At 35.8% G+C, this 17545-nt stretch overlaps 1 protein-coding gene across 5 annotated transcripts in view; it reads right to left on the bottom strand.

Moving 5' to 3' along the window:
* Positions 1-3593: 3593 nt before the first annotated feature.
* The window catches only part of Cdh8 (cadherin 8), a 378431-nt gene continuing 364479 nt past the window's right edge, over positions 3594-17545 (bottom strand). Inside the window, exons 11-13 of one of the 5 annotated variants that reach the window (XM_052728108.1) lie at positions 15766-16017; positions 13033-13215; positions 3594-7010 (exon numbers count right to left, since the gene is read on the bottom strand). In XM_052728108.1, coding sequence (XP_052584068.1) covers positions 6964-7010; positions 13033-13215; positions 15766-16017 — 482 coding nt within the window. In that variant the 3' untranslated portion in view covers positions 3594-6963. Of the gene's footprint in view, positions 7011-8065; positions 13216-15765; positions 16018-17545 lie in introns of those variants that run through there. The other 4 variants (XM_052728109.1, XM_052728106.1, XM_052728107.1 and 1 more) reach the window with 4 other exon arrangements.

Genomic DNA, 17545 nt, shown 5'->3' with positions numbered 1-17545 from the left:
TCAAAGCATAATGTCAGAGAACATTGAACTATGAACAAATCCACCAGACAAGTTGGACCATGAAACACATACTCAGAAAAAGTGGATCTGGAAGAGATTCCAAATATGAACATTGAGAATGGAGAAAGTTGTCAATAAGTACTCACAAAGTGATCTCAGCCACTTTGTAAACATTTATGGTAACAAAGAAGAAGGCAGTTAGAACCCACAATCTGGATCTTGCAACTTTGTATAGTTTGTGGTATTTTCCCTTTAATTAATTACAGGAATTTACAAGGTTTGATTGTTGTGCTGGATGAGGAACTAATTCAGTTATGTATTTATGTATTTCTGTCTAAAATAATATAATTAACTTGAGTCACAAAATAATCTCAAAGATTTCTTCATCACTGTCCCACAAATATATTTATTTGGTTGTAATTTGTAAGTGAGAAACTGCATGTCATCCTCCCACACTGTCAACATAGGCAAGAGGAGGGCAATCACTGTAGAGTGTGATGAACAAAACTATCATCAAAATGGAAGGCTGGCACAATTGTGCTCAGCCTGTATCAAGGACAGCAGATTTCCAAGCACATGTAGAAACAGTGTTACCCTTAGCATGGGAGTGATTGACTGCAAAAGGCTAGCATTCCATCCTTCCAACACAAGCATTAAGAGAATGTCCCGTGGAGTAGATAATACAAGGAAATGAAATGCAAATTGCAGCCAAACACACACATACATAAAAAATGATAAAATTGACAATAACTGCCTGAAGGTTCCCAGTTCAGCATAATACTGTCAAGAACAATCTACAAAATGCTTGCATTCTTATGCATGCTCTGATGTGCTGGATAGAGTGTTACATTACAAAAAGTCAGTTCTTCTTATGGGGAAATAATTATTGTGGCATTCCCTTTACCCAATCTGAAAATTATCTACTTTTGTGTGTGTGTCAGAGTCCTTTGATAACATTTAAAAATCCAGATTTTTTGAACTGCTTCAAATCTTCTCTGTCATCATATGACCCTTTTATGGCTAGTCCTTTATTTATAAACAAGGCAGTCTGTGTTGTGTGTCAGTTTTAATAGGACTGTTACATAACTCCCAGTGCTTAATATATGTGGTTTCTATGTACACATAACATGGTTTTGTCATCTGACACCTCTCCATATTCATCAATGCCTTATGATAGTGTCTGGCTTATTATCGACATGGCTTGGCTTGTACATCTCTCTCCAATTATTATTGTGTAAGTCAAATTTGTGACTTATTTCACAGTTACTCCTACTTATCAGAAATATAAACAAAGTAGAGTGTAAGCCGAATTGCTAAATGGTCTTGTTAATAAAAAACCCAGAGCTAGATATTGGGGTTAAAACCAAGAGATAAGAGGAATAGGATAAGCCATAGCCAACCAACCTCACCTTAACAGCCCTCAGCCTCCAAAGAGACCTACTTCCTGTATACCCATGCCTATATGCCTTACTATTCTGCATCTCACTTCCTCTCTCTGCCCAGCTACATCACTTCCTGTCTGTCTGTACCTCAGACCTCAGACCTCTATGGTTAGTGCTGGGATTAAAGGCATGTGTCACAGTGCCTGGCTCTTTTCCCCAGTGTGGCCTTGAACTCACAGAGATCCAGGTGGATCTCTGCCTCCTGAATGATAGGATAAAAGGCATATACTACCATTACCTGACTTCTATGTTTAACATAGTGACTGGCCTTTTCCTCTGATTCTCAGATAAGCTTTATTAGGGTGCACAATATTTGGGGGGACACAATATATCACCATAATAGATATTAAAGTTAAATAAATGTATCTCAATATCCTCCTATGACCCCCTGTATGAAGAGGAAAGTAAATTTGTTTTATCATGTCATCCATTTCTTAAAAAAAAAAAAAAATGTCAATCTTCTGACCTAACAATTACTGGCACTTAAATTTGTTACACAAAATACTTCCACCTAAAAAGTTGAAACTGGTTATTTGGTGAAAACTATAAGGAATCCATAGTATTTGCATTACAATATGGTTTCTTTTGGTGTTTTTTTTGTTTGTTTGTTTTGTTTTTCAAGACAGGGTTTCTCTGTGTAGCTTTGCGCCTTTTCCTGGAACTCACTTGGTAGCCCAGGCTGGCCTCGAACTCACAGAGATCCACCTGGCTATGCCTCCCGAGTGCTGGGATTAAAGGCGTGTGCCACCAATGCCCAGCTTTTTTTTTTTTTTTTAAAGAACTTTTAGTATTTCGATATGGATTGCTACTTCTAAGTGAGCCTGGGACAGTCTGCATTCTGAGAAATATATATTAGAAACCCAAAACCTTTGACTTAGCATACTTGTCTAAATCCTAAAGGGTTCTATTCTTCTGCTCAGCACAACTACATAGTCGAGTGGGGCCTTTCAACATAGTCCAGGTTCTTTAGATTAATTAATTATGATAGTGTCCCACTGTCCCACAAATATATTTATTTGGTTTGTAAGTGAGAAACCTGCTGACTGTATGTCATCCTCCCACACTGTCAGCATAGGCAAGAGGAGGGCAATCACTGTAGAGTGTGATTAATAAAACAATCATCAAAATGAAACACTGGCACAATTGTGCTCAGCCTGTATCAAAAACAGGGGATTTCCAAGCACAATTGTAGAAACAGTGTTACCCTTAGCATGGGAGTGATTGACTGCAAAAGGCTAGCATTCCATCCTTCCAACACAAACATTAAGGGAATGTCCCATGGAGTAGATAATACAAACCATAGATCACACACATTTATTCTATTTCTTCTTCTCCAATAAACTTGTGTCCAAGGAATGTGGTATTCAATTTTTGTCATGTGTTCATTTATGAACTTCAAGGAAAATAGTTGACTGATGTACTATTGTTAGGAAGCAAAAATAAGTGTTCTTAGTTATGGACCCCCTAAGAAAGAGATGTTTGCTTATATTTTCATTATTATATCTAATTGCTTAATTATTTAGTAATAATTTAATTTGCTAAAGAAATGACATTATAAAATATATTGGTATAACACTGTAACACTATATGTAGTATAAAATGTCTTATCAATTATATTATGATTTTATTAAAATTTCAATGTTAATAATTATAATTCTTTTTTTAAATTTTTTCACTTAGGACATTTCAAAATGGATGAGTGTTTGTTTCAATGCATTGTTAAATTATTGCTATGTAATATTAAATTTACATAATTAATAACTATTCCTTCTAAAAGAACACACTGAGTATTTTCAATATGTCTCATAAAAAAAATCAAGCATAGTAAATAATAAAGATTATTTTCTCTCATGACCCCATAGTATCATTGCTATGTGATAAGAAAAACAATGAAGAACCGTTCATTATCTTCACCAACAGCTGATTGCACTCACAGTTTTACACCTGTCTTATGGACTCAAAATAAATGCTAAACCTTTTGCATTTGCACAGTGTAACTCAAATTGAGTTAATTTTAACTCTTGTACTGACATTGGCTTCACAACCTGCAACAATAATTCTGTAGATCTTTTATTGTTTCATTTGTGTTGCTTGTTGGGCATTGCAGTTTGCTTCTCTGTTGCTATAATAAATACCATTAACAAGAGAAACTTGGAGAGGAATGGATTTATTTCATTATGCACTTCCAGGTCATGTTCAATCACTAATGGGACAGGATCCAGGGAGGAACAGTAATCATTGCCTTGCTGACATTCTCATTACCAGCAACTTTTTTTGTTGTTTTTGTACAGCTCAAGTCTACCTACATAGGGATGTTACCACCCACTGTAGGATGGTTATTTCTTCATCAATTAGCCATCAATAAATGTCCCAAATACGTACAAAAAAGTCAATCTGATGGATACAGATGTTCAGTTGAGGATTCTTCTCAAATGTGTCAAACTGAACACCAAGATTAGCCGTCACATCTTGTAGAATATTATTTTAAGGTGTGTTTCTTTTGTTTATGTTGCATTTATTTAACTCTGTGAAGCTGTGTTACTTTGCCTGTCTAAAACACCTGATGCTCTAAAAAAAGAACTGAATGGCCAATAGCGAGGCAGCAGAAAGGATAGGCAGGGTTGGTAGGCAGAGAGAATATATAGTAGGAGAAATCTAGAATAAAAAAAAGGAGAAGTAGCCAGATAAGGGGGAGGATGGCGATAGGGGCCAGCCACCCAGCTGTACAGCCAGCCATGGGGTAAGAGTGGAAATAAGATTTATAGAAATGAGAGAATGAGAAAAGCCCAGAGGCAAAAGGTAGATGGGATAATTTAAGAAAAACTGACTAGCAACAAGTCAAGCAAAGGCCAAGCATTTATAAGTAAGAATACACCAGTTTGTGATTTATTTGGGAGCTGAGTGGTGGGCCTCCAAAGGAGCAAAAACAGAAAACCACACCCAGTATTTTCTGTATGTCTACAAAGCTTCATGTTTTCCCTGCCCAAATGGTAGTAGTTAGGAATTCAACTACTATTTTGAACATTTCTTATCTAAGGGAATATACTCTATAATTCTCTATTATTTTATTTGCTACAGGAGTTGGGTATATAACTATTTTTAAGATAATTAGCAAAAATTAAGCCATATATTTGAAAGAGAGTAAAGACTGCTAAATGGAAGTGTTTGGAGAATGGAGAGGAAAGGGAACATAATTATACTATAACCTCAAAATGTATATATACATATATATATATAATTTTAAAAGTAAATGAATTACATTTCCTAGACTTCTTGTCTAATTTTCTAAGGGTTTTTTAAAAAATGTTTAGGGTCATAAGCTCTATCAGACATTCAACAAATATATCTAGGAATGTGTTAAGATTTTTTTTGTTTCTGCTAATTAAATATTATGCAAATTATATTACTAGAATGAACTGTATTATAGCAGGCATATAGCCAAACCTGGTAGAATAGGCAAACTTGGTAGAATAGGTAAGAAGATTAAAAGTTAAAGGATTGCCTGGACTACAGAGTGAGTTAGGGACTAGTAAGGAAGTTATTGAGACCATGTCTGAAAATTAAAAAGAAAAGAGCTGGGGGTACAGCTCAGTGTTGAAGCACTGGCATAATAGGATTGAGGTCCTGGACTTAATCATCACAGCAATCAGTGAATCAATCAACTGATAATGCTATCTATTATATAAATGGTTGCACTCACAGAATGGATGGCTTACACTGAAATGAAGTTACAATAATTTAGGTGCATTTTCTTAAAATAGTGTTTTACATAAGAATTTCTCATTCTTTTCTGTGCAAGACTTTCTATCCAGATTGCCACTGATGCAGTGTATATACGCATGAGTGTGTATACATACATACATACATACATATATGTGTATAAAATGAACAGCTTATTCAACCTGTTTAATCTGTGTAATTAATGTTACTTTTATGTGTGTTTTCAGATTTGAAAATTTGATATTAAAAAACAAAAATCTCTCCTTTTTTAACTTTGTTCATCAAATGCATACACCATGACTACCAATTTAATATCTGACTCCCACTCCTGTAAATTTATTAACACTGTAGTAGTCAAAGCCATCATTGTTTTTTGGGGTAGAACAATCCTATTTGAGTGTGCTACTATCATTCCGGTGTCTTACAATCTTATTTTCATACAGGAAGCACAGTGATATTTTTAAAACTACAAGCCAAGGCTGGGTCTATAGTTTGGTGCCAGAGTGCTTGTGTTACTGCCATGATGCTCTGGTTTAATTCCTGGTGCTATCAAAAAGCCCTACAAATCTTAGGGTCAGGACATGTCATTGCCCTTTAAATCTTTCCCATAAAGTGAACCAAAGTAGCTCATCCTGGTGAGCAATGACATCTCTGCTCAGCTCTTCACATCTTGTGACCTTTCTCCTCATCCGTGATAATGTATTTACCTCATCTTCATTTACTACATATGTCATTGGTTTCATATGGGACAGCAATTATAGCATCACTATCTCCTGATTTCTACACTTTGCTTTTACAAAATATGGCAACTCAAAAATTTTCCAGAGAAATCTACTTCAAATATTCAGATTCTTATGTATTCTTCTTATGTGTTCCTATTTTTCTTATTTTATGTATTTTCCTTCTTCCATGCCACCAGGTTTTCAAGAATATACTTATTTTATTATAATCATCTAGAACATTGGAATATCATTTTAACATATTCTGTTCTCTAAGTAAGGACCTAGAAATTTTGTCACATGGAGATTTTGCATGTCGAAAAGTCCATTGAGAAAAGCTGCTGACTCAGCATTAATTTTCAGGTCCCCTGAACCTGGCCCTATTCGATGATATGCAATATTTTTGTCTAAGACTCATTTCAGCACAGCCTCGGGCAATACATAGTGCCTGAATTGGCAGGCTGTGCTATTCTTTATCTTTGTTTTTGGAACACTCCTAGCCTTTCCAACAGTAAAGACAAGTCTAATATTTCATCATGTATTGGCTTCTATACTAATTTATCCAATATATGTCATTTCTTTGAGTAACAAAAGAAATACGTTAAGCATATATGATTTTCCTGTCACAGACACTGTTTCCAGAACAGGTTTTGTAGAAAAGACATCTTTTGTTAGGAAGAAATTTTAAAAGTTTATTTGAACAATCATGATTGATAATACTAACAATGAACTTAGATCATCTAGCTACATATCCGACAGTCAAACTTGACAAACAACTCATAGCTCTCAAACTTTAGATGTCAAATTACAGAAAATCTTTTTTTAAAAGTATCAGAGAGACTCACATTCAAGGGAAAGCGTGTAATGGAAACAGAGAGTTGTCCCAGTCAATGATTCATAATTGCTGAGTTCAACCTTAGACAGTAATTGTTAAAATATTGCTCATATGCATGTAGCCCTGGAGATCTTTGAATAAACAGAGGTTTGAAAGAACTAACAAGTGCCTTTAGCAACCTCTCTTTTCCTTTTGAAGTTCTGGCCTCTTGGTTCACTGAAGTCACTGTTGTCCATAGTCCTTTTCTTCAGGCAACATTCTCTGGTATTCCTCTTAGCAAGCCTCTTCTATCATCTGTGAATAACAATAGAGAAATCCATTATCTATTTGTATAGCCAAGTAGAGGTTAGAACTGTATTCAAGGTGTGAGTCAGCTTGTGTCAGGTCACTCAGGTTGAAAGGAGAGTCCCACAGGCACTCATGCCACCAGGAAGTACCCTTTTCTCGAGCTGCCATCATTAAAAGAAGAGCATCCAAGCTAAGCACACTCAATGTCACTATCCCAGAAATGACACAAAAGACTAGAGTTCAGCTTCTGTCTCCTGTACTTATCTGTAAATTAGTGTTGACAAACTCCTTCATTAATTCCTAAAAATCTTTTTTTTTTATGTTGCTCACCGCACATTGTATAATTTAGCCACCCTCAGGGTATTCTCTGTACATTTGGATTCTTCCTTGAGCTTTTTCAAATGTATCATTGATACTTATATGTGCTTTTTATAATTTATCCTCTGAGATTACAGAAAATATATGGCTTCTTTCTACTCATTGCTGAAATTTCATCTTTGAAAGCAAAGCTCTCATGAAGTCTTCTTGCTTTGAATTTTGTGTTCCTTCCTTGAATAGAGCAATAGGTAACTTACTTTTTGTTTCTTACCATTTGAAGGCTCTTAAAACACTTAGAGCAAGGACTATTTAAGGGAAGCTAGCAACTCTGTTGTGAGAGCCTTGTGCCAGCCCAGATTTAAATGCTGTTTAACCACAGACAAAGAATGTCCCAGTGATTAGCTTAGATGTGCTCTATTAGCTTCAATTTATACATAGGGAAGGACATTCAAAGATACCATCACATTTAGCTTTCTGTAACTCCTATGCAGCCTAATTCCAGATCTGATATATGTTCAGTAAATGTAGTAGACAAATTTCTTGTAGAAGCAGTAGGATTTTTAATTGCACACGTTCAATATTTTTGGAAGTCATCCAAAATAATAGTACTGGGATACTGTAAATGTTAAGGATATACTCTGATCAATAATTGTGTGTCAACTACACAGAAAATGCTCAAAATAAATATCTCCTTTAATAATGGACAATGAAAACATCATAATTATCATAAACAAGAACAGAAATGATAGTAAACAGTTTATTCACTTTTTGGCCATCTGAGCAACAATGCAAAGGACTTTGTTTAGCAAAGAAAACTGTGTTGGAATCAAAGAAACGTAAACATAGAGAAAATTATTTCCTACAAAATATATTCTACAATTATTATCTTCACAAAAATACAATGATACAAAAGCATCCAAATCCAGCTTCTCAGTGAGATGCATTTAATCCTAATCCCAGGCTTTATGAGTTATTGTTATGTTCATAAACAAAATTCAAAATTCACATTTAAAACCTTTTACCCCAAGACAGATTTCTTTCAACTTCAAGGTTAGAGTCAGAAAAACAAAGAACCATCATTTCAAGTTTTTTTTAATAGTCTGTGAGACTGTGAAATGGAAACACTATTATTGAAATGAGAACACATTAGTTTAAATTCTCCAAAGTAATTTATCTCAAGTGTGTGTATGTGTGTGTGTGTGTGTGTGTGTGTGTGTGTGTGTGTGTGTGTGTGTATTTGTGTACATGCATATCTATGGGTATAGATGTATCTAAATGGACATTCACACGAATGTGTGCACATTCTTTTTTGTGTTGATGTTCATGTTTAAATTGTGCATTCATGCAGCTTTTATAGTGATGCCCACTGTTACCTTATCTCTTTGACTGACAGTGATGGGATTTCAGGCACGCTCAACCTTTCCAACAGTGCCAGTGATGGGATTTTTTGAAATCTTATTACTGGTTGCAGTGCCTTGATCTCAGATGGAACTTTCAATCAAAAAGGCAATCAGAAGGTTATACATTCGTGAGGTTCCCTGCAAAGCCAACGACCGCATAATACAACATGTTGCAAAGGACTACTTGCCTCCAGTCCTTATGTGGCTATAAAAAGTAATTGGCTACTTAGCTCTCAGCACCCGCTTTCCTTCTCTAAAATACAGATAGCCCAGCTCTCTGTGGATTCTCAGTGTGGAGTCGGCTGCTCCTAGGAGATTTCTAAGTCTCATGCAGAGACTTGTCTTACTTTAAGCATATGATTAAGCAAACTCTCAAAAGACACATTTGTCTCTTTCCTTGGATTCTTGCTTCACTGGGGATACTAATGAATCCAAGTTTCCTTTCATGTTGTATACACACATACACTTATCCCCCCTTTTTTGGGGTACAAAACATTTTTACTGTAAAGTTTGTATCATGGACAGCACAATTTGGTGTGGGACAGGTAACACATGAATATATTTTATAGAATACTTCAGCTGTATTATCATAAACCATTTTAAATTGTATATTGACTGCACTCATAGTAAGAATATTATAAGGAATGCTTTGTTAATATTTGGTAATATGTTTGTGTAGAGATGAAAAAAAAGTGTTTGATCAAATCACATGGAAACTAGAGGCAAGGGTTGATTCCATGTGGTCTCCAGTCATGCGAGGATACCTCAGTTCCTCAGAGGAGATCCTTGCAGTGAAGTAAGCAAAGGGAGACTAGCTCCTTTTCACATATTATTTGGCACAGAATTCTTGGGCAATGATTAAAAGGGACTGGTGCTTGGGACACACAAAGACTATAGACACAATAGAATGAGTGTCAAATGAAGCACTATTATAGTTGATAAATAACCATACATGTGTGGAGATTCATTTGATGTGTCAGCATTGTTTACACAAAAGAATTTCATTAATATAAAATGATAATAAAGTTAAAATGCATCACTTGAAAAGTTGAGGAAGGAATCCTTAAATTTTAATAAAACACTTTGGATCTCTGTTTCCCTGTTTTGAATGTGGGAATTCTAGTAAGTTTGTTGCTAAAGAAATGTTACAGCTTACTTGTATGTGTGTGGGTTTTGGGGTATAATTTAAATTCAGAGTACTCTAAAAGTGTATTTCACATACCAAAACCATATTATCCACACATAACCATACACAGCACCACTTTATCCAGATTATCAAAACTTTATATTGGCTTCAATGCACAAAATGCTTAGATGGTAGTGGAAAGAAGTGTTAATATGGAGTTCAAGTTTACATGATGTCTTCCTGGGCAAAGTAAAATTTAAAGGAAGATTGGGAAAACTGATTCAGCCTACATTGCCTCCTGTCATATGCACTATCATATGAATATTTCTACTGATCAACAATGCTGAGGATGGTGATTTTTATATTCCTGTAAAAGAATACTGTGATATGTCAGCTAAATATGTCTCTGTACAGTAGTTTCCTACAAAGTAAAGAGAGATGAGTGAAGTGAAAGGGGAAAATAAAAAGTAATTCCACTTTAGTTTATAATATGAAAGAGAGTTAGGATTTGGGATTTTAGTGTTACTATAACTGATATCAACGTATTTTATGACTCTTGCTAATCTGCGATATAGAAAAGTCACTGTAGACTCTGACTTCATGAAAAGTGTTCAGTAGCCACTCAGATAAGTATGAAAGGATTATGTTCAGGCAATAGGGAACAAGAAGGAGGTGGTAAGCTACTGGATACTTATTAAATTTTAATTGAATACTTAGTCACTTTGTTTCTGTCATGATGGAGACAGCTTCCAGAAACTGTCCCCCATCTCCAAGCCAAACCCATGCCTTTCTTAGGTAGCCCAAGCTAGGGACTGAGGTAGCAGGTGACAATAGTCTACCTATCTTGTTATATTGGATCCTCTAAGGATCTAGGAAACAATGATTTTCATATCTGCAATGTAGTCTAGGTTCTTTCTCCAAATCCTGTTCTTTATCCCTTCATTTCTTCACATGTTGGACTGTAATCTCCACAGTGTAGGCTTTTCCTATGCACAATTGCTTCTTGTTCCTTTCCTGCTAACTCCATCCCACCTTCTGCCTCCAGGGGCCCCAAAGTCATACTAGACTGCCTTTTAGTGATGGCATTTATTTTTATGTCTCTGATGTTTTCTTGCTATGGGATCAATAGCAATCCATTCCTCTTCTCTGGTTCTTTATTATAATAAAGACTCTTAAAACTAAAAGTGCCCCACAGTATGATTTGATTGCACAGTTTGGAATTTCAGTTAAAGTCAATTGTTCTGCCAAGAAATCTTCATGTAGCTGGACAAAATGATGACAACAAAGGTATTTATAAAAATATATTTCACAAAGTAGGAAACAATACAGGAGTTTCTCTGAATACAACACATGGAGTAAATAAACAATATTGCATTAAAGCAAAGTAGAAAAGTAAAATGATCTGCATGTAATACTTGAGGTTTATCATACATTTTCTACTTCTACATGGCAGGTTTGCATTACAAATTAAATATGCTCACATCTCCTAGTGTTGCTCTGTTTTTGTAATCTAACACGTTCTGCGCATCACCATGACCAGGGACAGAAGTGTAAAAAACATAAGCAGTAAAATTATGTACAAATCAGTTCCTGCTTTAAATTAGTTGGGGGAGGACAACTTGAAGCATTTTTATTGGGTGGGGCATTATGTAAATATCTAAAAGTCTAGAGTTTAAATATTCACAGGAATCAATATACTTTCAGATGTTTGTGCTTGTAGTAAAAACACCAAATACTAGGATTATGAAGAAAATAGAAAACAGTCCAAAAGTTTCTCTGGGAAATGCTGTTCCGGTCATTACCAGTCACAAAACACTTTCTACTCTAAAGAGACTATTACCTCTCCCCTTGATAATATTGCCTGCCATACTTAGCTCATCAAAATGTACATGTATTAAACATTCATTGTATAGATATTAATATAAAACAATCTAAAGGATTATTAATGGATATAATTTAATTTTCCCCCAATATAATTCCTTAATCTATAGATTACCAACCTTAATAAATAAAAGCATTATTGGACATCAATAAAATATTTATTTTGAGGATTAAACAAATAAATTCACACGCTAGCAATAAAACCATCTGTCTCTGATGTGGTCCACTCTGGAATACAGTTTATCTCTGTGTCCTTGTGGAAGAAGATGAAGTGGAGGGAACCAGGAATCCTGCTTCTAGACACAGCCTGTTTGAATGGCATTTCTCTCCTCCCACCTTTGAGTTGGCATTCCCCACCCTGGAATGGATTACGAACATGTGAATATTTTAAGGCTCGACACAATATTTAAAGATGCTATTCAGTCTCTGGTGAGTGGGGCCAACATTTATGTACAACATGTGGTCACCGTACCATATAATCTAGGAGGCCTCCCCAATCTCCATAAAGTCATAACGTACAGCAGACCAAAGTATTGCTTTATCATTTGTGACGGGATCCTTATTGGTGAAGGGGAAAAAACCATTTGCACTCATAAAAATCCTTGCAGAAGACACATATCAGCAGCAGAATCCTTGCAGGTCCATTTTTTTTCTAATAAAGCACCTTTTAATTTTTTTCCTCTTAAACAATTCTCTAATGATTAGCTAGGATCCCAATCTCTGACTGAGGCAGTCAGGTAAATATCAAATATCCAAAGACTTCTAGACACTCCACATACTTAATTCACACTCCACAAGATTTATAACCTCCTAACATATACTTTTTATTTTTATTATTTTTTTTGGTTCAACATTAAAATGTGGTTGAGTTTATAGATGATTGGTGCTAAACTTGCCTCTAAAACAAATAGCCACATTTGTTGTATCTAAGGGGAGTGACCCTAGAATATTACAGAATGCTCAGTTCCATAGATTGTTTATATAATCCACTGTCAAGTTTCTTTGTCACTTTCACCAACAGAGTAGAGTTCGCCCAGTCTCTTAAAGCGGGGACCCCAGTCACTGAGGTAGTCAAAATTCTGGTCTGAGTCTGATGTGGTGGACTCCAAGGAGCTGAGGGAGCCAGCCACAGACCCTCGGCCTTCATAGCCATAAATCTGAATGGAGTCATATGGTGGGGCCGTGGGGTCATTATCTGCCTCATGCAGCCTTACATTTATAAATTCATCGACATCAACACCATTTGGAACTGGAGCAAGCCCTTGCCTTGGCATAAACTGCAAATCTGGTTTAATATCCTTACGGGGTAAAAATCCATTAATTCCATCTGGGTTTTGCAAAGTTGCAATGTCAAAAGCCTCTGTGTCCTCCTCCCCGCCTCCTTCATCATCGTAGCGAATGATGTTTTCCCGAACATCTTCATCGTCTTTGATAATTAATGGCTCATTTTTATGCCGCCTTAGGGTAACGAACAGAACCACAATGACTGTAAGAAAAACAGCAAATCATAATCAGTCAACAAGCATATCCTGCCACAATCAGAGCAGAATAGATGATAGGGGAGAGGAGCATTTTTTAAAAGCACATACTTACTTCTTTTCAACCCTGCACCTTGAGTCTAGTGCTTTAGTGTTCTGCCATGCTGATATCAAGACTGTCAAAATCTTTAAAATAAAATTAGACTAAACTCTCCTCTGAATGATAAACACTAAACTTTTGTACATATTACTTCAAATCATTTTTGTTTAATAAACATTTAGTTGTGGTATAAAATGCATATAATCTGGAATCAGCTCTTAATGTGAGCCTTACAAAATAGAAAATAGCATCCACAGCATGATTAACACATTAAGTATATTGTGTGAACTATTCAATATCCTTGGTTTCTGTCTATGTTTCTTAGACGTAGTATGTATGGTATTTGAAAAATTCTTTTTATGATGGTGCTGATGCTGGTAGCAGTGATGAAACCCAAGACATTCTACATGTTTTTAATCATTCAATCACTGAACTATGGCCACAGCATATAGTGATATTTTATTTGTACTGAAATGTGATTTGTATGTTAATAAATAAAGTTGCCCGGGGGTCAGAGCTATTAGCAAGCCATACCAAAAGCTGGGTGGTGGTGGTGCATGCCTTTAATCCCAGCACTTGGTAGACAGAGCTAGATAGATTTCTGTGTATTCAAGGATACATCCAGCATTGGGGACACACGCCTTTAATCTCCATACTAACCATGAAAGACCTAGAGGTCTGTACAGACAAGCAGTGACAAGGCCGTCATGTGGTTGGGTTTACAACCAATGAGAAGACAAAACAGAAAGTCTTTATAAAGACAGACACACAGGAAGTAGGTCTCTTTTGGAGAGGTAGGACCACCATGATAGTAAAGTGTAAGGTTTTTAGCTCTTAGCTATTGCTCTGACCTCTTGGCTTTTATCTCTGTATTGGCTCTGTTTCTTATTTAATAAGACGGTTGGTTACTTCTACATTTGGCGCCCAACGTGATGGTTTGTATGTCAAATGTATTGCTCTGATTGGTCAATAAATAAAACACTGATTGGCCAGCAGCCAGGCAAAAAGTATAGGCGGGACTAACAGAAAAGAGAATGAGAGAACAGGAAGGTGGAGGGAGACGCTGCCAGCCGCCGCCATGACAAGCAGCATGTGAAGATGCCGGTAATCCACGAGCCACGTGGCAAGGTATAGATTTATAAAAATGAATTAATTTAAGATATAAAAACAGTTAGCAAAAAGCCTGCCATAGCCATACAGTTTGTAAGCAATATAAGTCTCTGTCTTTACTTGGTTGGGTCTGAGCGGCTGTGGGACTGGCAGGTGATAGAGATTTGTCCTGACTGTGGGCTAGGCAGAAAAACTCTAGCTACAACAGCACATATTATAATAATTAAGTTATTCTCAAATTAAATGATAGATTATTTTCACACAATATAAATTGTTACACAGATAATGTTATATTCAAGGGCAGTTGGCAATCATCTATCTAGAAAGGTTGTCCCAATTTAGGGTAAGAGAAAGTACTATTACTGAAGTAGTTACCAGGTAAATGAATCATGAACTGACACAATCCTTAAGATAATTATTTTTCAAGATAAAGATAAGTCATAATTACTCCTTTTGATATTTTCGTAGAAAGAAAACTACAAATTATAGGCTTTTAGGCTACAGAGTTTTAACATGTAGCCAAGGATGTCCTGGAACCCCAGGATCTCCTCTTTCTCCCAAGTGCTGGATTACAGGGATAATTTCACCATATTCAGACTTATTCTTATTTTTATAATAAGAATTTTTTTTTTTTTTTTTGGTTTTTCGAGACAGGGTTTCTCTGTGTAGCTTTGCGCCTTTCCTGGGACTCACGTGGTAGCCCAGGCTGGCCTCGAACTCACAGAGATCCGCCTGGCTCTGCCTCCCGAGTGCTGGGATTAAAGGCGTGCGCCACCACCGCCCGGCTATAATAAGAATTTTTAATGGAAAGGTACTAGAACCGCCCGGCTATAATAAGAATTTTTAATGGAAAGGTAATAGAACTTTTCTCTCAATTTGCATTCATTGTTGTAATTTTACCTTATACCAACAAAATTATCGATAAAATAAAATGTTGCTTTAAAGAGCACATATTTTTATCTGCTTACTTATTTTCTTTGTATCTCACTGAACTCTGAGATTTGATGATGCAATTATCCAATCCATGAGTCATTTATATTCAGTGGAATGTGGATACAGAACTACTTCTTGTACTAAACTCATTTACAACCTGCGATTTGTGTAACTGGTGTTGGGATGAGTGTACAGAGACCCATTCCCAACTCCATTGTCATACTGGTGATGAGTTTCAAATAACCATGAAAAAACCTGTCAAACGAGACAAAGTTTTCACTTCCCTTTCTCACTTTATCTTTTCATAGTAACTTCTGACTTTGAGAGCTCTTCTTCCCCTAAAGAATGCTGACTACTTTTCAGCTTAGAGGTTGATATCTTTGTTTATAGTCAGACTATGAAGGCTGATACCCACCTAGCAGCAAAATGATGCACGCTAATATGGCAATTAAGGCGCCCATACTAAGTCCAATGGGAAGGACATAAGCTTCAACATTGCATGACTGGACCACACCATCATTGCTACAGCCACAGACCCGGATAGTCAAGGTGCTGGTGCTGCTCAGAGGTGGGTTCCCACTGTCACTGATCACTATAGGTAATAGGTAGAGTTCTTGCTTCTGGCGGTTGAATCCATTATGCTTTGCCAAAATGCTCAGGGAGTTATCTAGAAAAAAGTAAAAATGACAATTACTTGCATCATTTCAAAACATATGCCCAAATAGAACTAGTTTTTCTAGGTCACAGGTCCTGGGAACCTTAAGCTACTTTCAGCTACCAAGGCTAATTACAGCTTCTAATCTTACCTTATCTCTTCCAACTTTATCAACTGACATGAACCAAAATATCCACAGCAAAACATAGTGTATGAATGTATGAATGGAAGCCATTGAGGAAATATAAGAGTTTACATTTCCATGTAAATGCAAAATAGTCTATATAAAAACAATCTTCAAGGAGTTTTTCAGAAGATACGTGTTATACCGTCTCCCATAGATATGTATGTATGTTTATAATATAATCATAGAAGTGAGTTAGATAGAATGTTACCATATTGAAAAGGTCTACTTGAGAAGTTCTGTACTTAAAGACAGACTGGATGGAAATATGGACATGCAAAGCTAAGTTTACTGAGTACCATGCTACCTAAACAGCAGTCAGGATGCCCTGAAGCACTTATATTGAGGTAATATAATCCAAATTTCTGTCGATTGGAAGAGATAGGCCATAAACATTAAATTTCTATAGAGTCCTTTATGTATAGTTGTTATATAGGCAAGTAAATGGGATGCAAAAGCATGAATTCCATTTTTCATTAGTTATGCAAGAATTAGCATTGGCTTTGTGAAGCTATAATTGTGAGCATTTAAGTAATATGTAACACTGTGATTTGAGTTTGAAGTAAAATAAGTCATGAGAAGTGACTAGTCACATACTGACCCTATACTCATTATTATTTCACCCTAGAAACGAACACTTTAGTCGTTCATCATCCTCAGGAGAATGATAGTCACATTATGTATATTTTAGTCTGTCTTTTTAATCAATAAAAGACACATCAATATTCAAAATGGGAACCATGATTGTCTCACAATATTATTTTGGTCAAAAAATATTTAGTTACTGTACTGATATTATTTGGGCAAAATCACTATTTCAATCAGGAAATCTTCCAATGTTGACAAACTCACAGACATCAGAATGCTGGGTTAGTTCATTATTGTCACTAAATGATATCATCTATGATTCCAAAGCTGTCCAATTTCTGGTCATCAGTGTCCTACTGATTTCTAAAACAGTCAAATAAACGGACAACTATGCCATTCAAATGGCTTTATTATGTTGAACCTCACCATATAATAACTTCTATTAGAATTTTGTAGAAAAATGGAAATCATTCTCCAAAATAGATGCATAATTATATGTAATTTTATTTTATTTAAGATATAAGCAGGCCTATAATGCTTTACTAGTAAGTAGTCAAACAGAAAAGGCACTCTGAGTTAATAATTTTTTTCTAAATTTCTTTTGGTTGTGCCTCATTATATAGCAATTTGCACAGCAAAAAAGTTTTTCTAATAGAGTTAAGCAGCAATACACCAAATGATCCAGTAATCTTTTTTCCATGACCTAGAAGGAAATACCAGTCAGCTAAAAGCAGGGCAGCATTATCTCAACACAGATGAAGAATCCAT

This window comes from Peromyscus californicus, unplaced genomic scaffold (assembly GCF_007827085.1).
Source record: "Peromyscus californicus insignis strain IS unplaced genomic scaffold, ASM782708v3 Scaffold_8__1_contigs__length_139910024, whole genome shotgun sequence".
NCBI classification, from domain to species: Eukaryota; Metazoa; Chordata; class Mammalia; order Rodentia; family Cricetidae; genus Peromyscus; species Peromyscus californicus.
The sequence above is the reverse complement of the archived record's forward strand: the minus strand, read 5'-3'. Positions and strand labels throughout refer to the sequence as shown.